This window comes from Syngnathus floridae, chromosome 9 (assembly GCF_059516105.1).
Source record: "Syngnathus floridae isolate MCC-2025c chromosome 9, RoL_Sflo_1.0, whole genome shotgun sequence".
Lineage (NCBI taxonomy): Eukaryota > Metazoa > Chordata > Actinopteri > Syngnathiformes > Syngnathidae > Syngnathus > Syngnathus floridae.
The window spans coordinates 12132464-12159649 of record NC_142421.1 but is presented as its reverse complement, the minus strand read 5'-3'; the positions used below and the strand labels follow the sequence as shown (position 1 = coordinate 12159649).

General features: G+C 45.4%; 3 protein-coding genes across 8 annotated transcripts in view; 1 reads left to right on the top strand and 2 right to left on the bottom strand.

Annotated features, from left to right (window-relative positions):
- Positions 1-333, bottom strand: part of LOC148393564 (uncharacterized) — a 30713-nt gene extending 30380 nt beyond the window's left edge. The window contains exon 1 of the mRNA XM_088385428.1: positions 205-333. The gene's annotated coding sequence lies outside the window, so the exon portion shown is untranslated. The remainder of the gene's footprint in view (positions 1-204) is intronic.
- A 715-nt stretch (positions 334-1048) lies between these two features.
- LOC148393563 (dual specificity protein phosphatase 19-like) lies at positions 1049-9457 on the bottom strand. 3 transcript variants are annotated; one of them, XM_088384211.1, is made up of 6 exons: positions 9001-9457; positions 8830-8920; positions 8143-8401; positions 5943-5989; positions 4059-4211; positions 1049-1632 (listed from the first exon to the last, which is right to left on the bottom strand). In XM_088384211.1, exons 3-6 carry the CDS (start codon positions 8357-8359, stop codon positions 1450-1452), a joined length of 600 nt encoding a protein of 199 aa, XP_088240337.1. In that variant the 5' UTR covers positions 8360-8401; positions 8830-8920; positions 9001-9457; the 3' UTR covers positions 1049-1449. The 3 variants fall into 3 exon arrangements, with proteins under 3 accessions (XP_088240337.1, XP_088240336.1, XP_088240338.1); XM_088384210.1 differs by having other exon boundaries at positions 8830-9457; XM_088384212.1 differs by lacking the exon at positions 9001-9457 and having other exon boundaries at positions 8705-8839.
- On the top strand, positions 9456-27105 carry nckap1 (NCK-associated protein 1). Of its 4 annotated transcripts, none has more exons than XM_088384201.1 (32): positions 9456-9778; positions 13847-13864; positions 16308-16418; positions 17267-17359; positions 17427-17483; positions 17552-17694; positions 17772-17862; positions 18519-18656; positions 18741-18789; positions 18855-19011; positions 19112-19168; positions 19482-19578; positions 19654-19760; positions 19839-19971; positions 20310-20391; positions 20474-20532; positions 20609-20754; positions 20883-21015; positions 21111-21230; positions 21423-21562; positions 21646-21777; positions 21935-22153; positions 22273-22403; positions 22485-22582; positions 22652-22745; positions 22928-23010; positions 23317-23397; positions 23459-23552; positions 23616-23732; positions 25075-25184; positions 25342-25431; positions 25584-27105. In XM_088384201.1, exons 1-32 carry the CDS (start codon positions 9671-9673, stop codon positions 25698-25700), a joined length of 3405 nt encoding a protein of 1134 aa, XP_088240327.1. In that variant the 5' UTR covers positions 9456-9670; the 3' UTR covers positions 25701-27105. The 4 variants fall into 4 exon arrangements, with proteins under 4 accessions (XP_088240327.1, XP_088240328.1, XP_088240330.1 ...); XM_088384202.1 differs by having other exon boundaries at positions 9457-9778; positions 17273-17359; XM_088384204.1 differs by lacking the exon at positions 13847-13864 and having other exon boundaries at positions 9457-9778; positions 17273-17359.
- Positions 27106-27186: the final 81 nt, after the last annotated feature.

Below are 27186 nucleotides of genomic sequence, written 5' to 3'. Positions count from 1 at the left end.
GCATTCGTTAGCTTTTTTGTATTAGACATCACAAAACTCTGATTTTTCGGGATTTTTGCGCCGCACCGGACTACAATGCGCAGGGTTCAAACCTTGAGCAAAAAGTAGCAGCTTGTAGTCCGGAAAATACGGTGTGCGCATGCTCCCACGCATGCACACACACATGTACACACACAACACAATGAAAGCAGCCTTATAGTGTACCTGTGCTGGCATGTTATCAGTGAGGCCGCCATGCAGTTAGGCCGGCTGAGTATCCGCCTCCTCTCCCCGGAGATGTTACAGATGGGACGGCTAGAGCCATACTGCAGGCTCTCATCCAGATGCTGAAATGTCAATCATCAGGGGAGGCCCGGTTGGCTTCACTGTGATGAGTCCCGGGTGGGGCCGCTGAAGAGCAACAAAGAGGAAAGGCCAAAGCTGAGCAGTCGCGCTCCACTTTGCACTGTGTGTGTGTGTGCGTTTGTGTGTTCCTACCATGGAGACTATTTCGAACAACAAAGTCAAAATTGTGGGTGTAGAGAAAATGGAAGTGCGATACTGGTCTAATTGGTCAGGGTGGAAGAGCATTTGGTCATTAGGAGGAATTAAGCCATGGTGTGCAAACATTACGCTTCTTAACAACGACAGAAGCCGGTGCAATGCGATCACTCGGCACGTTTTACAGGCCCGTTAAATAATCTACGACCTTTATGAGACCAGCAGGAATTGCCAACCATTTGGACCAATTTAACTCCTCCTTTTCTCCCACCGCCACACACTCCCCAACAAGCGACTGCTGCCAACGCAAAATCCAAAATCTGCACTTGAAAATAAATAAAGAAATAAAAGAGGACAGATGCACTTTCAAACAAGAGCAGATACATCTTTCACATGACAACGTACAAGCATCTCTCATTGGGAGATGATTTCTGTGTTTCTGGCACACTGCAGCACACGTGGCTACACTACGCTCACTCAGATGCAATCACACTCACACGCTCACACACGCGCGCACACACACACACACACACACACACACACACACACACACACACACAGTACACACTTTTCTTGGAAAACAAATTGAATCAAACTTTATTGTCATAGCGGTACAACTTGTTTCTTTTATAAAATATGCACAGATTTTTCTTTTCCCGTCACAGTTTTGAAATGTTTTTCTGGCCCGTGCACGCGGTTACATTTGACGGGCATTCGGAATCTTGGGTGATTCTCGGGTGATCCTCGGAAATGTCTCACTTAATGGACCCAAGAAGTTGGAGCAGCCCCTGTCTCACCTTTGACTGGACTTTGTCTGTTGGAGGCATGTTCCTTCGGCAGACAGACATTTCTTGCCTCAACGGCGCAGTGCTCGCTCACATAGGAGCGCGCTGCTTGTCGTGTTCTATATGAAAGGAACCTTCAGATAAAGTCTGCTGTGAATCGTTGCTGTCATAGAATCAAAATTGCTTATGGTTTGAAGTTCTGCAGCTGGTGCTGGAACCCCGGGTTGGGTCGACTAGAAGGCCTCGCCAGCTTCACCTGGCGGTAGGCCTCGTCAAACGCAAGCCCTTCACTCCGCATCAAATAGGCCGTGACGATTGCGGCAGAGCGTGACACGCCGGCGTTGCAGTGGACAAGAACCACACCATCCTGAAGGCACAGGGAGAAAAGCAGCTTTGGTCTGACCGTTGATTTTAGACGTAAAAATTAGACGATGCGGAGCATTTTAAGCTACGTACCGTATTTTCCGCACCATAAAGCGCTTCGGGTTAAAAGGTGCAGACTGAATTTTTGGGGCTTTTCTTTTTTTTTAATCCACACATAGGGCGCACCGCATTATAGGACGCATGCATGCCATGACTTACGGTAAACGAAAAACATCACGGGAGCAAGACAGTGAGTTTGGTTGTACTTTATTCTACTATTTAACCATGTTAAATAATATAAATAAATAAAACATTATTGTTAATCGATATTCATACGCAAATCCATCCAAGTCCTCATCTTCTGTATCCAAATTAAACAGTTGGGCAAGTTCGCCATTATACATGCCAAGTTCCTTCATGTCGTTGTCTCATCGTTGTCACTGTTAGAGATTTGTTCACTCAAACAATATCTTGCAAGAACCACACGGAGACAAGTAAGTCCTTTTTGACACCTGCAGGTGGAGAGTTCACTCACTCCAGAATGAAGTCTGAACCCTTGTTCCTGCGAGGGGATATTTATTAAGAGAAACAGAGTGGGGGTTGAGAGTGGGCAAATGGCCGAAGCCCCTGGCTGATCAAAGCACAGCAGGGGGTCCTTCACGATGTTGTGTGAACAAAACACTTTGGTTGCTTCCTCTGCAGCTAGTCAATCAGTTTAAAAGATCTTAGCACTTTGTTCTACTACTTTTGTTAAGACAGGACAAGCGAGTTTAATTATTACAGGTTACATTCCAACATAATCATAGGATCAAACTAACCTGAAAACCCTAACAGTCACGTTGCTCTTCTGCAATGATCCTGGCCTTTCAGGAAGCTTGACTTGTGCCTCGTAAGCATGTCTCTTTGTCTATGCCATTTTAGAGGGTCCTAATGCTGTTTTCTTTGCACAAATGATAGTATTTATTTATCAATGATGGCGGAGGCACGTACTCTACGTGTTAAGAACAGTCCTCTGATTGGTTTACCACCCCGATCTGCATAAAACGTAATGTTCGCTGATTGCTTCATTGGGTCTACAGAATATGCCTGTATATCATGTCTCTGTGTGGCGTAAGCCACACAAAACAACTTTACAGATTTGCACAAATGTTTTTATCAATGGCGGCGGATGTACATACTCTACGTGTACTCTACTCTGGGTGGCGGAAGCCACACAAAACAACTTTACGGATTTGCACAAACGATAGTACAGTAATCCCTCGTTTATCGCGGAAAATTGGTTCCAAGACCACCCGCGATAAGGGGAAAATCCGCGAAGTAGTTTCACCCTCTCATTTTTAACAGACGCACATTTTTTGTGTATCAATAAATGTATATCAAACCATATACGTAAGTGTATATGTTATCATTAGAACATTAACATAGCTTCAAACATGTAAATACTATATTAATGGTATAAATGACATACAGAAAATAATGTGTAAATAATATAAATATTAATATGATACGTGTGTGTGTTGTTTGTAACATATGTAGATGTAGCTAAAGTATACATATTGTAAATGTTTTTAGAACTCTTTTATTATTATAACAAGGTACAATACTATAAATATGTTTTTAGAACTATTATTATTAGAACAACTTTTTTTATAACAAGGCACAAGTGTACGTACTGCAATTGTGTGGGCAATCCCTGCCTTCTGCTGGCGTGCGGGCAACTTTTGTGCCATAATTCCTCAATTTAGAATTTTTATTTTTTTTTGGGGGGGGGGGGGAATCCGCAATGTACTGAAGCCGCGATAAATGAACTGCGATATACTGAGGGATTACTGTATTTATTTAACAATGGCGGCGGAGGTACGTACTCTACGTGTTACGTACAGTCCTCTGATTGTTTTTTCGCCCCATCTACGTAAAACATAATGTCCTGATTTGTTCATCGGGTCTACATATTACGCCTGTATATTGCAGAAGCCACACAAAACAACTTTACAGATTTTGGAATTCGGTCCACACGAAAGGCGCACCTTCGTTTTTTTGAGAAAATTAAAGGCTTTAAGGTGCGCCGTATGGTGCAGAAAATACGGGACTCAACTTGCAAAGAATTCAAGCGATTCATGCACTTGCGACAGTGTGTCGGGTTTTGAGGCACCACATAGGCACAATATACTCAAGTGTATTATTCCTAAGTGAACTGCAAAAACATGGCAACTGTGCATGATCACATTGCTGACGCAGCTTCTGATTTTCATTCGTAGCCGGCCGTCCGTTGACTCCACCCGCCTCTTGTGAAACAACATGATGAATGGACAGTGTGCATTGGCTGATTGAGCGCATACTAAAGCTGGGCACTGAGAGCCAATTGCAAGTACTCCCCTGAGACACAGCTGGTGAGTGCATATGGATGAATTCTCCCCACATATGTGTTACCTGTTCCCGGGCTTGATCTATAAACGAGCCGCACTCCTTCAGGTATGAAGTGATTTCCGTGTCAGGGAGGTCCAGGATCTGGACGGTCTTGTAGAGCAGCTGATGCGGGAAGAGGTTGGCCACGCCATAGGCCACGTTTAGCACGTGTGACACCTGCAAAGCGAGAATGAGGCACCTTGAGCAAATGAGCCTCCATTGTGAAGGAGGACCCTTGTGATCGCACAACGGCTTTGACGAGAGCAAGAAAATTAAGCAGCTGTGTGTGTGTCGGGGGGGCTTCGGGGACAGACGGAGTGTTTATTATGAGACAGATGGCATTGATTCAGTTTGTTGTCCATGTCTACCCTCTCACTTAATTTGACTTTACCTCGGAGGCCTCCTTCCTCTCCTCGAGTCTCTTGACATAACGCAGCTCATGTTCCTTCTTTTGCATATACCTTCTTGCCAATTTTGTACAGAGACTTGAGTACTGCTCGCCAACATTAGTGGGACTGTTTCGTGTAACTAAACGGATTTCAAAGGCCAGCTGCTTGGTAGGTCAGAACGAAACCTGTTACCAATCTGTAGGCATAGCGTACTCATCAGCATCTCGGATGAGTATGATGCGTTTTCATATTATTAGAAAAATACCAATTGTGAACTGCTCCAGATAAAGACCAAATAGTATTGATGGCTTGTATAAGGCAACAGTATTAACAAATGGATTAAATCCAGCAAGTCTCTTCTGAAGGGACCAAATGCACAGCCCAGTATGGTTCTGTGCTGTGTGTGTGTGTGTGTGTGTGTGTGTGTGGGGGGGGGCATCAGAATAGAGGCCCCTATAAAAGGTACTCACACTTCACTCTACTTGAAGTCACACTGGCAATAAAAACAGGAGTGCCAAATGAGTAAAATGATGACTGCGGTGTACTCACAGAGCACCACGAGTGTTGTGTTCAGCAAATGGAGAGCAGCGGTCCAAAGTGAATGACACTTTTGTGGCTCATTTATGGGGCGCGGCTGCAGCGGTCGACGCGTAAGAGCCGATTCGAGGAGGTCAGCAAATACACTTGAGTGCTCGTTTCTCTCGCTCTTAACACCGCCACATCTGCTTGGGAAGAAACGTAGGCGCAATGCAAATGTGGTCCAAATCAGCAACCCCGACCACTCCGGCCGATGGCCTCTTCTACGTTTGCGCGCATTAGCATGCTAGCATGCGATCGATGGCGTTAATTACTGTGCAGCGTGTCACAGGTGCACGCCGGAATTAAATTACAACAGTCAGTTAGTGTGATGAAGAACCTAACAGGGCGCGCAAACAAAACTCAAGAGGACATCTGCATTTTTTCTGGTTTAGTAGACATTTGATGGTGATGTGGCATTCATCCTCGTTGGTGACTTTATGAAAAAACTACTACAGACCCATCTTGACTCAGCAGTTGAATTTGTGACATTTCTAAACTGCAAGCTAAATTGATTGGAAATCAATTTCTTCCATTGAAATGCTCCCTTTGCTCGCATGGGTATCCTTCTAGTGCTCCGATTTTCTCCCACATTGCAAAAACACGCATGGTAGGCCGATTGAGCGCTCCAAATTGCCCATAGTTTCGAGTGTGAGTGCAGATGGTTGTTCATCTTTGTGATCACCCGTCTCATGAGCTTCGACAACCAGTAAGAAACAGCCAACTAGTGCCTTTCCAGGCAGAACAAGGCGAGGTATGAAACCGATTGTCCCCGGAGCCGTGCTGGGATCATTTACTTCCTCTACTGAGCAGAATCGACACTGCACGAGTCGACGTCTATTCTCATCTCACGTCTCGGCACGTGATCGTGACATGGCAAGGACGCACCAGCCCTGTTGATTATAACACACACATTCCCACCTCCACTGTCTTCCACACTGACCTGATATCGCTGCAAAATGTCCATGTCATGGGCCACATCCTGAGAGGCTGAAAGAGAATGGGGGAAAAAAACGTGAGAAGTGTTTGAAGCCAAACTGAGCATTTTCTGCACTTTCAAATTACCGTAATCTCCGGACTATAAGGCGCACCGGACTATAAAGCGCACCGGACTATAAGGCGTACCATTAATGCATTAATTTTCTGAGACAGTCCTGTATAGGGCCCAACCATTCGCACCGACATTCCACGAACCATTACCATTGTGAATGAACTTGTAAGTAGCATGTAACTATATCCTTTACTATATCCTTTGCAGATAGGTTGATATTGCAAATGAGAATCTGTTGTCAGTTGCACTACCAGAAAAGTTAAAGATTAAAATAATAACAAATTAACAATTTTATGAAAGTTGAATGAATTTTTTATGAGATGTATTAAGTTCGTTCTATTGTTGTTATTGTTGTATGAATAAGAAGGGTGATATTGGTGTTTGTGACTGCAGTAAACAGGCCAGGTTGCATCATGTCAGATTTTTAATCCAAATCAAATCATTCTCCATTTTATCTTTTTTACTTCAGACGCAACAAATTACTTTATAATCACAAAGTAATGATCCATAGTCTTTTTGATTCATAGTCTTCAGCGGGCCACTTATGACTGATTTTATGACACAATGCTTCGGGCCAGTTTAAATTTAGACGCGGGCCGCATTTGGCCCGCAGGCCGGAATTTGGTCCATATGTAAGGCGCACTGTCGGCTTTTGAGAAAACCTAAAAAGATGTTTTTAGGTGCGCCTTATAGTCCGGAAAATACGGTATGTCTTGTTTTTTAATAAAGGGATGGAAAATATCTATACATTTTAAATCTGATTTAGTAATCTATAAAAAGAAATTGTGTCACGCGCCGTGCCACCTGTCATCTCCTGGTAACAATGGTCACTCCATCTCCATGGTTACTGCTCAAAGCCACGCCATCAAGTCAATCACTGCTCTTACCTATCACCGGTCCACTTACATAAACGTCATACTCCTGTCACTCCATTGTCAGATCGACCCATGAGCTACCCGTCCGTCACTGTGCCTTGTGTTTGTTGTACTTTGTCTGATTCCCAGTTGTCGACCCAGTTCTACGTTGTGACCGACCAAGCTCGTCCGCCGCCCGTCCTGACCACTTGCCCGTCTCACGACCAAGCCCGATCGCCGCCATCCCTGACCACTCGCCCGTCTCACGACCAAGTCCGAACGCCGCCTGTCCCGACCCGTGTCACAACGCCAACTCAGTCCGATCCAACTCCCAACTCACCAAATAAAACAGTGTGACGCATTTGGTCGTGCTGCTCGTCTGTCAAACCTGACACATTGACTATCAAATGAATTGTTAGTTGGCGCCCTACTACTATCATCAATACCATCTCGGGGCAAAGCCGACATGGACATTTTTCACCTTCTGAAGTAGTATTCGAGCCGTATCAGAGACGGGACGTTAACTGTATGCACTGGGAGACAATTTGCGTTAAGTCAAAAATGTTCAGTGCGTTGTGTTGGTACATGTCGGCAAAAAGAAGTGCAATAGTCAATTGATCCTCAGAGAACAATCGAAGCGATTGTCTTTTATAAAAATGGATAAGGAGAGTTGAAAGTGTGTGTGGCTTTCACGGAGTAAGTGTGTCATCCTGAAATGAGTTTGCTCAGAAAAGAGAAGGGAGAAAAAAAAAAAAAAACAGGCCCCCAGAAAATCCCAGCAGAGTAGTAAACGAGTGGTGTCGTGTCGCGGCGCATACTGCCGCTGATTGGCTGACGTCCAGGAAAGATGAACGGCACTTAAATGCATAATTCATAAAGACAATATCTCCTTTTACTGAGCCGAACAGATGCAATATTGATATTGATCCCCGCTGACGAGTCGTCTCATCTGCGAGGTGGAGTGCCACGTGTGCGTCTACAACACCGAACGGCCATGCCGAGCTGTGAGGGAGTTGAATGTCAGGCTCAAGGACACTCCAGCAGAATGTGGATGGACAACAGCGTCAGGGCTTCTGGGTTTAGTTTCCTTTCTTTTCCGTACGCTTTAATATAAAGTCATGCAGTGATGTTGCGTAGACATAGATAAACTTGTCATGTAGGCCCTACAGCGCTCAATGCTACGATATGCAGTAAAAGAGACTTAGCCGATGTAGGTAAGCTCCAGTTAAATTTCTTACCCAGCAGCAAGAAGGGTCGGACCACTCCAACTTGAAGGTCCAGACTTTTATCCTCCACAAATCCACATCCGTTGGCTTCCTCTAGCTCCTCTACCTGTGTGCTGCCATCGGTGCTCCTTTCCAACAGCTTCCTCCCCGTCACCGTGGTAACGCGGGTGCACTGTTTCCTCAGGCGGCTTTTGGAGAAGCCCTGGATCTCCCCAGACAATGAATGCATTGCACGAGGGTCAAGCAGAGCTCGAGACACACAATGGACGAACTGAACAAATTTAAAAAGAAAGCGATTTTTTTTACTGTCATTAATTGTATCTATGAACACATTGCAAGGTAAGCAAACGATGTTACGATATAAATATTGAACATGTGCGATTTGTTATAATTCCAAGTATGTACTTACAATTTACACTACAAATTACACTTCATTTCTTGATTGAAATCCGCAGGTTTATTTCCCCTTTACCAAACATTTAGTAAGTTCTGGGATGGGCAAAATACAAGATACTACTAGGCTTGGACCAAATCATAGCTTTGCAGTGAGTTAAAAGATTATTCGTGTACTCACCTTGTTGAAAATATAGAAGACTATTAATGACACGACATGCAACTAAAACAATCGAGGTCCCTAGACTTTGTGTAATGTTAAATCAGATGATGTTTATTCTAAATAGAGAAAAGTGGAATACTTACAGGCGACGTTAGAAACGGTCAACATTTAGGGCCGGAGAAGCCGGAAGTACGTAGCGCATGATGCGTTCACATTTAGAGAAAAGTAGGAATGCTGATGATCGTACATAGAGTAAGCGTCAGCTCTAAAGACTGGATAAAGTTACTTTATTTTATGGGCCATCTGTGACTCACAAATTATCCGGGTCCTTAAGTAGCAAGCAGTTCACACGACCGCCACCATGTATGACTGCTGGTGAGTTGTTGTTTTTTCTTCCCAGAAATGCCGTTGCTTTTACAACAAATGTTACTTGACACATACATTGCAAAAAAGAAAAAAATCACCTTTAGTCTCGTCCGTAGAATATTCACCTAAAAGTATTTTTATCATCAAGATGCTTGTTTGCAAAACTAATGCGGTAGCTTTCGCCTTCTACCATTTTTGCATAGTCTCTCCATACGTTTAGTGATCAACACTAAAACTCGTAGAATTCAACAATGCCGAAATATAGACGAGCAGAAGTGGGGAAACATTGGCGTCTCCCTGTGCAAGTCGTGACGCGAATTCGAGGTGCGCTGACCATGAACGCCTCATGATGTGGAAACGAGGACGCCTCCTCTCATCCCATCTCATCCCAGTGACCGAGAAAAAGAAAAAAAAAAAAAAACACGGCGAGCGGCTGGAGCGACGGTGGGTGGAGTACAGGAAGCTGCTGCTGTCCTCGGCTATTTGATAATGGCCCAAATCTAATTCCTACACAAACGCCACCAATAGACTAGCCGAGAGTGTGGACATTTGTGATTTTGTATACGTGTTTTTTTTCTCCATTTCTCGACTGATTTGTGGAGATCGAGGAGCTCCAAGATGTCTCGGGGAGTAATCCAGCCCAGCCAGCAGAAGCTGGCCGAAAAACTCACCATCCTCAACGACAGAGGCATCGGGATGCTGACCCGTGTTTACAATATCAAAAAGGTTCGCACGCTCACATATTAAATGCGCACACTAAGCACACGGGCAAGCTTGAATGTAGACGAACATGTGTACCCAAAAGCCGGTGTCGCACGTATTGACGCACGTCAGTGTATGAATGGTTTATTAGCTGGCATTGTATGAAAAGTCTCGACATATTTAGCAACCTTTCGTCTTTTTCCATATAATAAGCGTTGTGGATTCGCTCATAACGGAGAATTGGCCCCAATTTGCTATGATGGAGGCTGACGATGGGCACGGTTACGGCTAACAGCGTTAGCTTGCGGTAATGTTGGCCCCTTGCGCCCAAAAGGGAATTCACGGCGGATTTGAGGCGTTTATTCGTCATGGGCGTTCAAATATACATTGTGTAATCAGTCAGCTGAAGAGCGACGACGGAGATTATTGAATAGCCACGCCCGGTCTTCTAACTACAAACGTCGGGGCCTAGTGCCGAGCTAGCGTCGCTTCGCTTGTTATTGAGTTAATGGCGGAGGGTGTCGGCTAAGCTAGGCTAGGCTAAACTAACGAGCCGGGATCCGCCTAACTCACGATGGCGAGAAGCCTGAAGGGAGAGCTCAAGCGCGGCCGCAGCCCGTCAGACTGCCTGCTGTCAATTCAGCTTAACAGCGTTGAGCGCTCACATTAATGTAGCAATTAAACATACTTTTTGTTGTTGTAACAAAATTACAAAATGACCCTTTGAGGCAAGTGTAAATTCACACAAATCCACCTTAATAACAAACACATAAACATGTTTTACACTTTTTTATAATAAACTATTTCTTTACCGTCTGTCGTGACTTTATGCAAACTCCAATGAGATCCAATGCAAGAGTTGTATCAAAAAATCAAAGTTTTCTCAAGCTTCAATTTGGTTGATTTGTTTCTTACACTACACAAATGCAAAATTAAAAAACAGCTCTTAAATAGCAGCGTGACAAGATTCACCTAAAAAGCTGGGTTTGGTTGGAATGGCCACATAAAGAATAGAATAGAATAGAAATTTTTATTTGCCAAGTTTGAGCATGCCAAACAAGAAATTTGACTCTGGTAGATCTTGGCCTCTGTACAACATTTAGCATACCAAGCTATTTGAAACTCAAACAATGACTTCTGGAGATTTTTTTGTCCGTGATGGGGAGGCTTTTGGGGAGCATTTTTATGCAATATCGCCTGTAGAAATTCTGGCCTTGATAAAACAGAATGACTGATGATTTCTCTTCACATATCTCCACGACGATTTCTAGTCATTTTTTCCTTGGGGAATCCCTCCTCCTATTATCTGACAAGTTTGATGAAAACATTTCATAAATGTGAAAAGAGCAGTAAAATAGGTCCTGTACGTCAGCAATAGTCAGGGTACTACAGTATTTTATTCACTCACCACAGTGGGGGTACTACAGTATTTTATTCACTCACCACAATACACACACTTGTTAAAGCCACACACTGAGTAGTTACAGAACTGCCATGGGCAAAAGCAAAAAAAAATAAATAAAAGCTCAATTAAGCATTCCAAAATGTTACTCCAAAATCAGAAAGACATCTACTTTTAGTACTTTTTACAACTTTTTGAAACTTGCTTACACGTCTTAAATCACATTGAGACTCCTGAAATGAAAAGTCCTTTTGTATGGAGTAAGGAAGCGGAAAGCATTTTGTTGCTGTTGTGGTGATGGAGGTGTTTGAAGTGCTGATTCTTTTTTTGGTGTTTTTGAGAATTTCACAAAGATGTCACGTTGCTACTACAATCAGTGAAATAAACATAAGATAGCAGTCATTATGTCCTTATGAAAGCTCGTACGACTCTTGTATCTGAGTTTAAATAAAAGTGTTTGGTGAGTAGAGATATTTGCATGGCTTGGTCTTGTGATAGGGTTTATGTGTGATTCTCTACCTAATCTTTAAAGTAAGCAAAGTGCTCTTTGTTGAGTATTTGTTGGAAGGCAGGCCATGTTGTGTCATCGTAGTTGTACTGTTGTGCCCTCCTCCCCTGTGTTTTAAAAAAATATATAATCCGGATGTGGTCGTATTCCTCATGACTTGTTAGTTGGCGTTAGGTCTTGAAGGCTACTTTGTGCAGACAAGAGAAGTCCAACCAGTGACGGCTTGTATTGTTTATGACCGAAAGGGAGAGTGGAGTTAGTCAATCATCCAAAGTTGTACAAAAGAGGAGCCAATATAATTATTAAGTTGCTAGAAGTACCTACAGGGATTGTGTGCCAGTGAACCATCGCCACCACAGTTTGGTCGATCACATCTACGCCCACTTTGTGTGTCAAACTGACCCATCTGAACGCCCACACTGATCTTTCTTTTAACACCATTCACACGCCGCACAACAAGGAACGGTCACATTAATGAGAACAGAGGACCTTGCTTAGTGTGTGTCCACACAATGAGCTACATTGCTTCTGACTTGATTTTGTTGAAAGCCGTCCTCATTGTCCCCTCCTAGCATGGCCATTTTATTTTATTTTTATTATCAGCATGTTCACCCTCAACTGCTTGAGCTTTTCCTTTATTATGTCTTAAAGTTTTTCTAACCATCAGTCTATTTCAAGAAAATTGGACAGCAGAGCACTGGATTAATTATTACAAGTGTCCTTATTAGTAAATAAAATCACAAGTTACAAAATTGGTTGTTTGGTTCTGTCTGTGAAAGGCATTCATAAACATAACGGTGAATTAATGGCCGTCATGCTAGGGTGATTAGAGTTCAATTTGATGTTTTCCAGACGTTTTACATTTCAATTGCTGTTGTTTTTGTTGTGATGGATTGTGTTGTGGAACGGAGCCCCCTACACCACTACCACCCCAGTGTTGTGTGCTTTGTTACTTTCCAACTGTTCAGGGATCAACTAAATGTACTTCCATGAATGTTCCGGAATATGGAGCCTGCCCACCCTCTGGCAGATCTGATGGCCTCAGGGGGAGTTGGGGGCTTACTGGCAACAATCACACACAAGTTATCCTCTAAATGTAAGGCAGAACTAAAGTTGAAATTGGAAGTCTCTACAAAATAGCATCTCCAATTATTCATCTTTCTTCTCATCTAATGCTATTGAAGACTCTGCCTCAAAACTTTGCCGAGATCATGTTCCTACTTGTTGCAGTCCTACAATCTCCTCTGTCAAAATAGGTTGGCATAATGCTGTAAGTCAGAAGAAAGAGTCCATAAAAGACAGAGGGAATGTCCAACCATTTCACCTTTTATTACACTTAAGAAGCAAGATAAAGTGCACTTACCACAACAGTCCAACGCAAGGTAACTTTGGCTAATTTCACGTAGCCTACCTGTACGAGGTAGAATGTTTCATCATGCTCCCTTTTGGCAACAACTCAGGACGCAGTAAACAGCGAGCCAACTTGACACTCTCATTTGCTGTCACCCACATCATTCTCTGGGCCCGAGACTTTCCTGTTAAAGCCAGACACACTCAAAGTCACAGATGCAACAGTAGAATGTGTGGGTGGCGACCGTGAGTGGACAAAAATAATCATCGCACCTTACATGCGCATGATATTGTATTTGCTAAAGCAGAACTTGTTTTGTAAAAATACTAAATAGCTGCAGCCCCTGAAGAGAGTTTGTGAAGAAGGCTGCCGCTGCAATTGTTGATGCAGCTCCAAAGCTATAGGAGGACATTAGCAGCGGCCGAGTGGCCGTCGCCACGGAGGAATAATTGCAGTCTGCCAGTTACTAGGCAACAGTTTTCCCCCAAAAATGTGGGGGGAAAAGCACACGGGCCTAACTTTGTGTTTGCTTGGAGTATCGGCCATATTAGTCGGCCACCGTGGTGGGCACTCAAAATGGACGTGTTAGTTCCCCGCCGAGTTTGAAGGTAGGGATGCTACTCAGTGTGTCAGCGGCGAGTCAGCGTGCGTTAGGCCTGTGTTATGCGGCGACAGCATGCTCGTGTGGCCTTTTTAATGTGCTGTGGATAACAATGTAGCAACACGTGTGTAACACAATGCATGCGTGTGTACGTGCGTATGTGCGTGTGGGTGGTTTTGATTTCTTCTCTTCTTCTCTCTGTTCCAATGCTTCCCCCTTCTCCTATGCAGCAAGGACAAGTTTGGAAGGTTTGCAAAGTTTATCACCTTCCACCGATGAACCTCCCTCTTAATCCACCTCACCCACCCTTTGACTCCTTCCTGGTCCCACCCTTCTCTCCTTCCTCCCCTACTGGCCACTCATCTGTTGGTCCTCTGCGCTTCTTCATGTTTCAATTAACCAATGTGGGCTACTTCACAAGCACTCTAAGAACCAAATTCGCTTACGTTACATGTGATGGATAAAAAAATGACAGCAAGTCAGTCAACCCGTGTGTAATGCAGATTGATGATGAGTCCATTTTTAGATTCTGTGTGTTACATTTTCTCTCTTGATTAATACCAGTGTTGCTGGATTATGTAAATAGTTTACAAAGGCCATGAATGTAATCATACACAATATGAACAGAAGCTATTGTTCTCACTGTGCAATTACACTTTGATGATTTCACTACATCGTTAAAGTAATTGTTTCATTCAGCCAGCAAGCTAACACGTTTTGAGTGCCCATAAAAGCAGCTTTTTGCCAATTAGCTTGTTTCTAATGTTCATATGATGAAATAAAACAGCTCAAATAATTCCATGTGAGAATAATGCTCTACTGCAAAGCACAACTACTGTAATTCAGATACCATAACAGCACGTCAACGGTCTCCAACGCAAGGTATCGATGGATCGGTGTTAGCTAATTTCATGCAGCCTACCACCCGTAGAACCTATCCCTCTAGTTGTCAACATCAGACACACAGAAACCATAACAAAAATGCTCGTAATTAACATACTTCTACGGCCACTTCTGACGTCTGGGAACTCATCGTTGCGCGGACTGGCTAAAGGTTAGCCGGTTAGCATTAAGCCATCAACCTGAGCTCACAAATCTACTTTTGTTGCCTGACACACACATCACTCACCAGGCCGGTTGAAGCCATACATACTCAAAGTCACAGATAGTGCAGTCAAGCACGAGCTTGGGGATCCCAAATGGACAAGAATACAACACTTCCTTAAAATGTCACCAAAACATCAAACCAATTCTAAAGCGGTTTACGGAACAGCTGAAAAGCCGATGATAGCTGAGACGCGCTCGCAATTCGACCCTTTCCAGAAGGTCGGCGGTAGCTGCTGGAGAAGGCAAGATGTCGTTCTGTTCCGGTGTCCTGGCAGCCACTTCCACACTCCTCCCCCACCACGCCCAGTCATTGCCACGCCGTTCTTCCATTGGCTGTGCTGTTCCCTCCCTCCCTCCTACCTTTCCTCCATCAATCCATCCACCCATCCATCCATCATCCCTTCATTCATTTGGCCAGGCAGCTTTCTGCTCTGTGGCGCTTCATGTCAGCAAAATCCTGCAGTCGTAGTTGAGTCCACTTGACGTGAAATCAACTACAAACTTGTTAGCTGCAGACATGAAGATGTTCCTCGGTTGAGCGATTGGAGCTCTTGCATGTTCTAACACCCGACTGCACAACCGTGACGCTGAGCCTCGGCTAATGCGGAACGTCCACGCCGTCGACTCTAAACGCATGTGAGAAGCTCCCGCGCCGCGACATTGCATCCAAAACATGTACGTGTTGTCAAATTGGACTTCAACCAAATCGGCCGTCGGAGGATTGCGAAATCATTGGAACAGAGAAAGGAGAGCAGTTTACTCGGCGCCCTCACTTTTTAATTTGATATGACATTGGCACGGCGTTTTGGTGGTTGCATATCAGCGACGCAGTGTGGCCTTGAGAATAATTTCGCTTGTTCTGTGGTCAAGTAGACTTGAAGTGTCCCGTCTTAACAGCTCGTCTCTTGTTGGGTTGGCTTGCGCTTACGTTTTGCAACGGTGAATCAGTGTTTGGTGCTTGGATCTTGAATACGGAAAACACTTCAGGATTTACTGTGGGTGTTAAGTTTTGTATCGTTATGCCGCTTGAAGTAATGTATTATTTTGGCATTAATGTGGCACAATCTAGCTACTATGGCAACCACTATGACTCTCATTACTACTACTCAGTCAAGGAAGTTTTCAGTGGATGGCACATGCATGAACTGCAGCTTCCTCACCATTCACAACAACGCCACCATGATGCATGAGCTCCGTCGCTTCCCGCCACTCAGACGTCTTCTCGCTGACTACCATCACACCCAGCGCCACCCGTTGGTGTGGAGGCTAATCAGCTAAGGAAGTTAACTTTAATCATGAAAATCCACATTTAGTTCATTTTGACATCAAATTTTTCCCATTGAAATGTGGTGACTTTCTTCTTGAGTAACGAAGCTCTTTTCAAGTTGTAGCTGCAGTGGTGGGAAAGTGGTGCCGTAAATTTGAAACATGAAAAGCACAGATGGACTTTCCACTTTTGCAAAGTGGGTACTCAACCACTGATGGCCACTTTTTGAGGAAGCCGGCTACTAGCATGGTCTTTTTTTTTTCTCCAAGCATTATTTTTTGCTTCTACACTCGCCAACTCGTGTGTCTTCTCTATAGGCATGCGGAGACCCCAAGGCCAAGCCCTCCTACCTGGTGGACAAGAACCTGGAGTCTGCCGTCAAGTTCATCGTCAGGAAGTTTCCTGCGGTGGAGACGCGCAACAACAACGTGAGTGGGCCTGCAGCTTGATTGGATATGGAGCCTGAAATGGGTATTATGTCAAACTGTTATCTCCAAAGTCATCAGTCCAGATCTTTGGAGAAGATCGCCACTTTACTTTGTGTTTTTTAGAAGACGTTTTATGGTTGTTTTTTTGTGTGTGAAGGAGTAGTAAAACCCGTGTTGGGATGGAAATGCGACATTTACTCTGAAGTGCACGAGTAAAACAAAAACTGTGTGTGTGTGTGTGTGTGTGTGTGTGTGTGTGTGTGTGTGTGTGTGTGTGTGTGTGTGTGTGTGTGTGTGTGTGTGTGTGTGTGCGCGCGCGCGCGCGTGTGTTTCTGCGTGTGCGTGGCATCATGACGCCAAATGTTTCATTAGCTTGCGGCATGTTTTTGGCTAACAGCTTGATTTAATATTATAAATGTGCACAAATGGTCTCTTATGTTCTTTTCTGTTTGTGTGTGTATTTGTTTTGCATGCTAATCCTGGCTTATTCCGGACTTGTGCTTTTTGGTAAGTTTGTGTATTTCATTTGAGTTTTGTAACACTGCAGTGGTTTCTTTGCACATGTTCTGAGGCTATTTTTTGTCTGTTTGTTTTGCTCGGCTGGCCACATTCTATATTTTTTATGTTCCATAGTCTAGTGTGTCTACCAGCCGCGTTACAGTGCGCGTACCGGCAGGCTAATTGACCTGACTTACTGTTGATGTCCCTTTCAAAGTGTGCATTTTAAGAGCTCTTTACATTTACTAGGTTTGCTTACTAGAAAATGAGCCCCGCCCCCAACTAAAATGAGTAGTGGTCTGCATTCTCGTTTGGCATTGTAATGTCAAGACTCTTTTGTGATGTCACAGCAACAGTTGGCGCAGCTGCAGAAGGAGAAGTCGGAGATCCTGAAGAACTTGGCTCTCTACTACTTCACCTTTGTGGATGTCATGGAATTTAAGGTTAGAAGTGCTACCGGTGACATTTTGAGAAGAAGGTGTTTCACCAACGTTTTGTGTGCATCAATAGGACCACGTGTGTGAGCTGCTCAACACCATTGATGCCTGCCAAGTCTTCTTTGACATTGTAAGCCCGCTCGTCACGAGAGTTTGTTGTTTATGGCGCGTGACGGGACCGTTATGTTTGCTGTCAAGACGGTGAACTTTGACCTGACCAAGAACTACCTAGACCTGGCGGTGACGTACACGACACTCATGATCATACTGTCACGCATCGAGGAGAGGAAAGCCATCATCGGCCTGTACAACTACGCTCACGAGATGACGCACGGCGCCAGGTGAGCAAAACACACTCAGACTTTACGCCCATCGAGTCAGGTGACTTCTGACGTGTGTTTGTGTTTGTGTGTCGCAGTGACCGCGAGTACCCCAGGCTGGGCCAGATGATTGTGGATTATGAGAACCCTCTGAAGAAGCTGATGGAAGAATTTGTCCCCCACGGGAAGGTAGTCTATCGATGCTCATTGCACGTTAGCATGTTTGCAGTCGTAGTAGAGCTATGGGCCTGAAAAAAAAGAGATATAACATAGTGAGCCTTCTGTACCTGTTAAAGATAAACAGCTAAGAGGTAATCAAAGGTGTTTTTGGACCCAATCAATCAATAGAGATCAATCAATGCCACACTACAGTCAGGAAAAGCCAGATTGAGTACAAGTGCAGGGACTTGCTTTGGAGAACTAACCCATATCAAATGCCAATAATGTCATTTCCACATGCAATTGTGATCAATGTTTTTTTTTTTCCCCCATCAAATATTTTTCAAAAAAAGACACAACACTTTGCTTTTCCGGTCAAATAATACTTGTTAAAACACGTTACAAAACAACGCAAAGGGAATTCTTCAAACCATAAGTGAATCGTGTGTCGGATAACGCAGATGCTAGCAATTGTACGGAAAGCAAAATACGGCGACTTGTATTGACGATGTGCGCCTGAATGCAGGTCGCTCAGCATTTACAGCACGCCGCCGCTCGTGGAAGGCGGACGCACGAGACGGCAAGCTGCACCACAAACGGGCAAAAAAAAAAAAAACATAGACACAAAGAAAATGCATACATCTGCACACATACGACTGCTAATGAGTATGTGCCTTTTTGCGCAGTCTCTGTCCGACGCTCTGACCAGCCTTCAGATGGTCTACCCCAGAAGGAATCTTTCTGCCGACCAGTGGAGGAACGCCCAGCTGCTCTCGCTCATCTCGGCTCCGTCCACCATGCTCAACCCTGCACAGTCAGATACCGTGAGTGGCGACTCGCCGTCACCTTCCTCGCTAACAAGTTCATGACCAGATCAACTCAAAGTCTTTGTCTCTGGCTCTCTGCAGATGCCCTGCGAATACTTGTCCCTGGACGCGATGGAGAAGTGGATAGTTTGTGAGTGGCGAAGCGAGGTGTCTGTGTTCCCGACGGAGCTTTCTGATTGACTTTCTTGTTTTCAGTCGGTTTCATTCTGTGTCACGCGGTGCTGAACAGCGATGCGGGAGCGTTGTCGCTGTGGAAGCTGGCGCTGCAGAGTTCCACCTGTCTTTGCCTCTTCAGGGACGAAGTCTTCCACATCCACAAGGCCGCCGAGGACCTTTTTGTCAACATCCGAGGGTACAAATGAGTTTAAAAAGAAAATCTCAAATACAGTCCTTTTTTCCAGCATCCATTGAGCGAAGCGCGTCCCCCCCCACCCCCAATTTGTGTTTTCCAGGTACAACAAGCGCATCAATGACATCAGAGAGTGCAAGGAACAGGCCCTGTCTCACGCGTACGTACGAGCGAGCGAGCGTGCTCCATCCCCGGCTGCCGTCGCGTCGTCGACTTGCCAAACTGATTTCTTGTTTTCCTTTTATGCGCTTGCGACCCGCTCATCTCCCTCGGGGATTCCGACTCAGACGTCTCGCCTTCCTTTTTTCCCCCCTCTTTGGCTTGCCCACATTTCATCCTCTGTACTTAATCCACTTTGATGGTTGTTCTGGTTCTTGCCGCCGTGGCTGTCACTTTCTCACTTTGGTGTCTGGTGAGGATTGTCCTCAAAGTGTCAACGCTGACTTCCTCCTTCTGTCTGCCCAACTCCACAGAGGCTCCATGCACCGAGAGCGCCGCAAGTTCCTTCGGTCCGCCCTCAAGGAGCTGGCCACCGTTTTGGCGGACCAGCCGGGCCTGCTGGGTCCAAAGGTGGCACCGTGAAACAATTTTCAACACGCACGCGCTTTGAAGAGTTGCTGACCGACATCTACGCTTTCCATTTAGGCCTTATTTGTCTTCATGGCATTGTCGTTCGCCCGAGACGAGATCATCTGGTTGCTCCGGCACGCCGACAACATCCAGAAGAAAAGCACGGACGATTTCATCGACAAGTATGCACGCGCTCTAAAGGTCTGGCCTGGGCACGCGCGTCCGCTCTGACCTGATGAATTTTGCACGTTGTGCGCCAGACACATTGCGGAGCTCATCTTCTACATGGAGGAGCTGCGAGCCCACGTGAGGAAGTACGGCCCCGTCATGCAGCGTTACTACGTGCAGTACTTGTCCGGCTTTGACGCCGTTGTACTCAACGAGCTGGTGCAGGTGATTTTTACAAAAGTGCCGCCATCATGGCACATTTGCGTTCAAACTGTTCAAAAGGTGGCCTTCCAGTTTTTCAATCCATGGCTACATTTTGGCCGTATTTCACTTTTGAAAAGTCAAGACAGATTTCAGACACTTAATTTCATTGAGTTATTATTTCAAAGTACTTATAATTGATTCTTTTTATTTTGCTAAATTTAAGCATAATGTAACTTTGTTAATTTTGTGTAATTCTTTCAATTTGTATTTGTGTTCGACTCTCTTTTGGCCGTTGACGCAATGGCTGAACTGAATCGGTCACTGCGGTTGTAACCGGACTCGTGTGTTTTGTCCGCCAGAACCTGTCCGTGTGTCCGGAGGATGAGTCCATTATCATGTCGTCTTTCGTCAACACGATGACCTCACTCAGCGTCAAACAAGGTAAGTTACCGCGGAAGCGCCCATGGTGGAACGTGCCATCTTTTGCCGAGAACTGACGGACGCTGTCAATTGCGTTTTGCAGTTGAGGACGGCGAGGTGTTTGACTTCAGAGGCATGAGGCTCGACTGGTTTCGACTGCAGGTTTGAAAGTGCTCCTTTCTCTCATTGCCTGAATACAGTCGTGGCTGCTTTTGTGAACCATGTTTGCTCTTTGCAGGCTTACACCAGTGTGTCCAAGGCCAGTCTTGGTATTGCCGACCACAAAGAGCTGGGCAAAATGATGAACACTATCATCTTCCACACTAAAATGGTGGACTCGCTGGTGGAGATGCTGGTGGAGACCTCTGACCTCTCCATATTCTGGTAAGCTCGAACAGGCAACCGGTGGGGCCGTGACACTACGAGGCATGACGCCACCGCCCCCCCCCCCCCTTTTTTTTTTTTTTCTGTTCCGTCCATGATTTTAAAACGGTGCGTGCGGGGGCGTGTAGTTTCTACAGCCGTGCGTTTGAGAAGATGTTCCAGCAGTGCTTGGAGCTTCCATCGCAGAGCCGCCACTCCATTTGCTTCCCTCTGCTTTGCACACACTTCATGTCCTGCACTCACGAGCTTTGTCCCGAGGAGGTGAGCAAGCGCAGGCACGCACACACGATCACAATATGCTGAGTGTGGCGTTTTGCATCTGCCCCCGTCATGCTATCTGCTCCCTCTCCCTGCAGCGGCACCACATAGGGGACCGCAGCCTGTCGCTGTGCAACATGTTTCTAGATGAGATGGCCAAACAAGCGCGAAACCTCATCACAGATATCTGCACTGAGCAGTGCACCCTCAGCGACCAGGTAGGAAGGCCATCGTTCATTTTCAGGGACCTACAGAATCATTCCGCTTCAGTTCCGTCACGTGATGGATGGTTGAGCTTCTTTTGTCATTAAGTTGACATGCAATGCCAAATCAAATCGCCGCGCTCGACCCGGCGATCGTGTTCCATCTGTTGGAGCGACCCTCTGTTAGTTCTTCCCCTTTGCCCGCAGCTGCTTCCCAAACACTGCGCAAAGACCATCAGCCAGGCCGTTAACAAAAAGAGCAAAAAGGCCACGGGAAAAAAGGGCGAGCCGGAACGAGAGAAACCCGGAGTGGAGAGCATGAGGAAGACCCGACTACTGGTCACCAAGTAAACCCCCAACCAGCCGCCCGCAATTGTGCCAGAGGCTTTCATGCTTCCTAACCTGCATTGTGCTCTTCCTCCTTCTCCAGTCTGGACAAATTGCACACGGCGCTCTCGGAACTCTGCTTCTCCATCAACTATGTTCCCAACTTGGCGGTGTGGGAGCACACCTTCACGCCAAGAGAGTACCTCACCTCCCATCTGGAAATCCGCTTTACCAAGTAAGGATATACCATAGGCGGGGGAGGGGCGTCAAACGGAATTAGACATGAATTACCCAAATTGGGATTTGCTTGAGATGAAGTGGGACTTCTTTGAAACCTGACGGCAAAGAAGAAAGTCCCAGCGCCACATGTCACCTGAATCAACTGTTTGCAGGTCCATCGTGGGCATGACCATGTACAACCAGGCCACTCAGGAGATCGCCAAGCCCAGTGAGCTGCTGACCAGTGTGCGGGCCTACATGACGGTGCTGCAGTCCATCGAGAACTACGTCACCATCGACATCACACGGGTCTTCAACAACGTCCTGCTGCAGCAGACGCAGCACCTGGACAGCCACGGCGAGCCCACCATCACCAGCCTGTACACCAACTGGTGCGGCTCTCGCCGTTGCCCCACGATGGCGGCGGCGCCTGCTCTTGACACAACATAAATTTATGGTGTTGTCACGGCAACCGACTGACCTTAATGCCAGTGTTCAAACTGTGACGTAGGTACCTGGAGACGTTGCTCCGGCAGGTCAGCAACGGACACATCGCGTACTTTCCCGCCATGAAGGCCTTTGTCAATCTGCCCACAGAGAACGAGCTGACCTTCAATGCTGAGGAATACTCTGACATCTCAGGTACTCTCGCCCACGCGTCCTCTTCACTAAAAGGTAAAAAATAAAAAGACAATTAGCGACTGTCCTTGTGCTCCCTGCCAGAGATGCGCTCCCTGTCTGAGCTGCTGGGGCCATACGGCATGAAGTTCCTCAGCGAGAGCCTCATGTGGCACATCTCCTCGCAGGTGGCCGAGCTCAAGGTAGGAGCACCGCGCGGCCTCACCATCCCGATCATTGCGTGAGCCATCAACGTGTGTTTGTGCGTGCAGAAATTGGTGATGGAGAATATAGATGTGTTGACCCAGATGAGGACCAGCTTTGACAAACCCGATCACATGGCGGCGCTCTTCAAGAAGCTTACTTGTAGGCATCGCTTTCTTCATTCTTCCCAATCAAGGAGGCATTTGACTGTTTGGGGCAATTTTTTAACTCAAATTTGATTTCAAGTGATCACAATCCAGCTCTGTTTATAGATAAAGCAGATGACAATGGGATTTTCAAAATGTTTGCTTGTTTGTCATTGTGCCATATGACATTTTTTGTAGCCGTGGACAGCGTCCTAAAGAGGATGACTATCATCGGAGTCATCTTGTCATTCCGCTCCTTGGCCCAGGAAGCTCTGAGAGATGTAAGAAAGACAAAAATCTGCACACACTCACTGGCACATTAACTTTGTCATGCTAGCTGACATTCTGCAGCAGCAATGAAACGCTGAACATGACTTGGTTTCTGAACAAAAAGCAGAGCACACCGGCTTCTTGTGGGACACAAACAGTGACCTTGACACGGCTTTTTTTTTCCTTCATCATTCACTCGATCTTTCCTTGCAACACACCAATTCTCATAAATTGTTATAATGTTTATCTACATCCAAGCTTTTATGATGATGATGGTTAAGTGCTGCTCAAGTGCCTCTAATAGTTCTCCTCCACAGGTGTTATCATGCCACATTCCCTTCTTGGTCAGCTCAGTGGAGGATTTCAAGGACCACATTCCTAGAGAGACAGACATGAAGGTATACCCGCCACCAAGAGCTTGGTTCGAGTTTGTGCCGCAATATTTTTGTCCCTATTCAGGTGGCCATGAATGTCTATGAGCTATCTTCCGCCGCGGGTTTGCCCTGCGAGATCGACCCGGCCCTGGTGGTGGCGCTGTCTTCGCAAAAGAGTGGTAAGAGGCAAGCACTTTGACAGAGCCATACGGGCTCGCCCTAAACCATTTCTACTATTGTAGACAACATCAGCCCAGAGGAGGAGTACAAGATTGCGTGTCTGCTGATGGTGTTTGTGGCCGTTTCTCTGCCTACGCTGGCCAGCAATGTGATGTCACAGTACAGCCCCGCCATTGAAGGTACATGCGATGGCTGGCCAATCAGGCCACTACTATAATCACAATTTACTTTTTAACATCAATCGATCCCAAATACGATTACGATTTTTGCCTGTCTTCAAGTATCTACAGTTAAAAAAAATGGATGTTCATTAAATTAAATGAAAATATCAAACGTATAGGATACAAGTATCAGTTGTGGGACACAAAATGATGTGTTGTTGCCAATTCATGTGGCGTCAGGCTACAGAAGTGAACTCGACTTTTCCCGATTTGATTAAAAAAATAGCACTCAAGTGAAGGTGGCTTCTGAGCGGAAGAAAATATTCAAGGACGTCCCTGTCGTGTGTTGTCCCAAAAAGAAGAGCGAGATATCGCCGTGTTGCGACTGCAGCAGAAGCCGCATCGGCAAATGTCATTTACTGCTCCAGTGGCACGAGGCCTGCGAAGCGGTGGCCGCGATTGCTTCATTACGCCGCTTACCTCCACGCTGAGGTCACTCCACTCGCTGGCGCTAATTAAAGGTGATTATTGCAAAAAGGCTGCACTGGATGAAGTTGATTCTTCAGCACGAGAGCCTCTTGATAGACTCATTGAAAGGCAGCGGCACTAACAACCTTGAAATGAAAGGCGCCATTGTTAATAAGGGCCGTTGGAAGAGGATAATGACTGGTAATGGGCTCTATTGTTAGTGTGCGGGTGTCGCGTGTCGGAAACGCCTCTCCATATCAGACATGATCATTGTGTATTGAAATCTCCCTTTAGCTTGGGCGCAAATCCTTGAATAACCTCCAGCTTTTCCTGTCTAAAAGGACTCAGGTTTATTTTCAATAAATCAGTCAACTAACAGATCACATGGTTGAAAAAATAATACATACAGGGTTTCTGTATTTTATCATTATTTTAAAAATGCTGGATTAAAAACAACCCATTTAGGGTTAAAAATTGAACCAACCCAGGATGTTGCGTCAATTTGACCCAACTTTATGGGTTGTTTTGTCCACAACGTTTTGGGTTGGACAAAACTAGCTTGTTTCTTTGCAAAACAAGTTCCTGTGTCGATCCAATTTATAACCAGGCAGTTTTAAGAGTGTAAGGATAAGTGGCTTGGAAAATGAATAATTACATTTTAACTCAACACGGTTTTTTTGGGGGGGGGGGGGGGGGGAACGTTGAACAAATAGCCATTTGGCACGACATTAAATAATATTTTAAACCCTTTGTGGACCGACCATATTTTCCCCTCCTCATCTTGCTGAGAGAGAGAGAGCGAGAGCGAGAGAGAGAGAGAGAGAGAGAGAGAGAGAGAGAGAGAGAGAGAGGAGCTAGGCTGTCCTAAGCGTGTCTTTGCTGTCCCCTGCAGGCCACTGTAACAACATCCACTGCCTGGCTAAAGCCATCAACCAGATCGCCGCCGCACTCTTCACCATCCACAAAGGAAGCATTGAGGACCGCCTCAAAGAGTTCCTGGCTGTAAGAAGCTTCACCATACTACACATTATTGTTTTTGTCACGCCATACAGCGGACGAAGCCAGTGGTTGTGCGTTTGCGGCTCACATCAATCTCCCGCTGTGTGTGTGTGTGTGTGGTTTTTTTGTATTGTTTGTTTGTTTGCTTGCTTGCTTGCAGCTGGCCTCGTCCAGCCTTCTGAAGATTGGCCAGGAGACGGACAAGATGACGACGCGTAACAGAGAGTCGGTTTACCTGCTGCTGGACATGGTGAGATTTATTCCGTGTTCAATGAGGTCACGCGATGAAATGCCCTTTGATAGATGCACTTGAACATTTTGGATCAAATCAAATAGCAGTAGAAAAGTGATCAACCACAAATTACTCGCTTTTTGTTTTGCTGATGTGTGTTGTTGTGTCAGATTGTGCAGGAGTCCCCCTTCCTGACCATGGACTTGCTGGAATCCTGCTTCCCTTACGTGCTCCTGCGTAACGCCTACCACGCTGTCTACAAGCAGAGCATCAGCGCCAATGCATAAACACGCACACACGCATCCAGCCAGCCACTCTGGCCGTCTGCTTCCTCAGTAGACGCAAATGTCAGACACCTCCATCCACGACACTGTTCTTGCGCCTCTCTGCCGCCTGCAAATCCACGTATGCTACCGGTAGGGACCTCACCTTGAAATACACAAACACACACACAAACCTCTGTCTAATGTCAAAGTAGTGATATGGCGCATCTATAGGAAGTTGTAAAGTTTCCTTTGTGTGTGAGTGGGGGGGGTCAATTCCTTGCAGATTTTCACCAGTGGCAGCAAGCAGTGAAGGTTTAGAAATGTTTGGTAATGCCACAAGATACCGCCAAATCACTCCTTTTACAACAGTGCTTTGACTTCTCCTTTTGTCCAAGAATTAAGAATTGCTTATAGAGCTGCTACAACAGCCACATAACACTATTTTTGTCTAAAAAGCGGTACCTCAACCGTCTTGAACAAAGTTCCTTAGCACCCAAATGTCACAAAATGGCGGCAAATTGTTAATTTTGTTTTAATGAAGTTTCTCATCCCACTTGATGGCAGCAGGAAAAATAGCTAAGTTATTCTAAAGTTCCCACCAAAAATGTGCAAATACACATATTTGCCAAACACCAAATGTTCGCGGGTTCACTGTACTGGACTGGACTGCTAGCACATAAAGACACACACATAAGATGTAAATAAGTACATAATGATGGCTGACTGACCAACAACATGTGACACATACACGCGAGCTGGATTAGTTGGGGATCAGTCTACATTTGTTGTCTTTTTAATCCTTTTTTTTTTTAATATTATGTCATGCTGATGCGATGGGGACCATAAGCGTGGCAACACAAACCAAACCCAAGTGTTTGTTTGTTATACGAAGACAAAAAATATAAATAAATAGTATATATAAATTTACAGTATATATATTGCGTTGACACTAAACTAATTGACGGCTTGTATGTGGTGGTGATGGATTTGGATGGTTTCCTTCCTTGATGTTTTTAATTTTTGCTCGAGGAGGGCGGCTTACGTTTGCTTGCTGTTTGTGGACATTTTCCATTTATTACACAGACAGCCCGGTCATTATGCCGCCTTGTGACATTTCATAGCAAAAACACGCACGCATACACTTGTAACATGGTGATTTTGTTCTTTTCTAGTTAGTGGTAACATAAACTCTTTGTGGGTTGTTATTTTTTTAAAGAAAGGTTTTTTGATGTGAACTCAACTGGTCTGTTTTTACGTTTTCTTACTTTTTCAATTTGCCAATCATTCTAACAACACTACATACGATGTTTGCGTGCAAGAGGGATAGGGAGGGAAGGGGGATCGGAATCATGCGTTCTGTAACATAGTGGAGTTTAAAAAAAGAGACTGCTCTCAATCACGGTTAATAAAGTACAAGTGGACATGTCTTCATTTGTCTGCATGGACTCTGAGCACTTTGGTTCTTTGCTTTGCGGTCGTCTCCCGGGCAACAAAAACACTTGAAGGT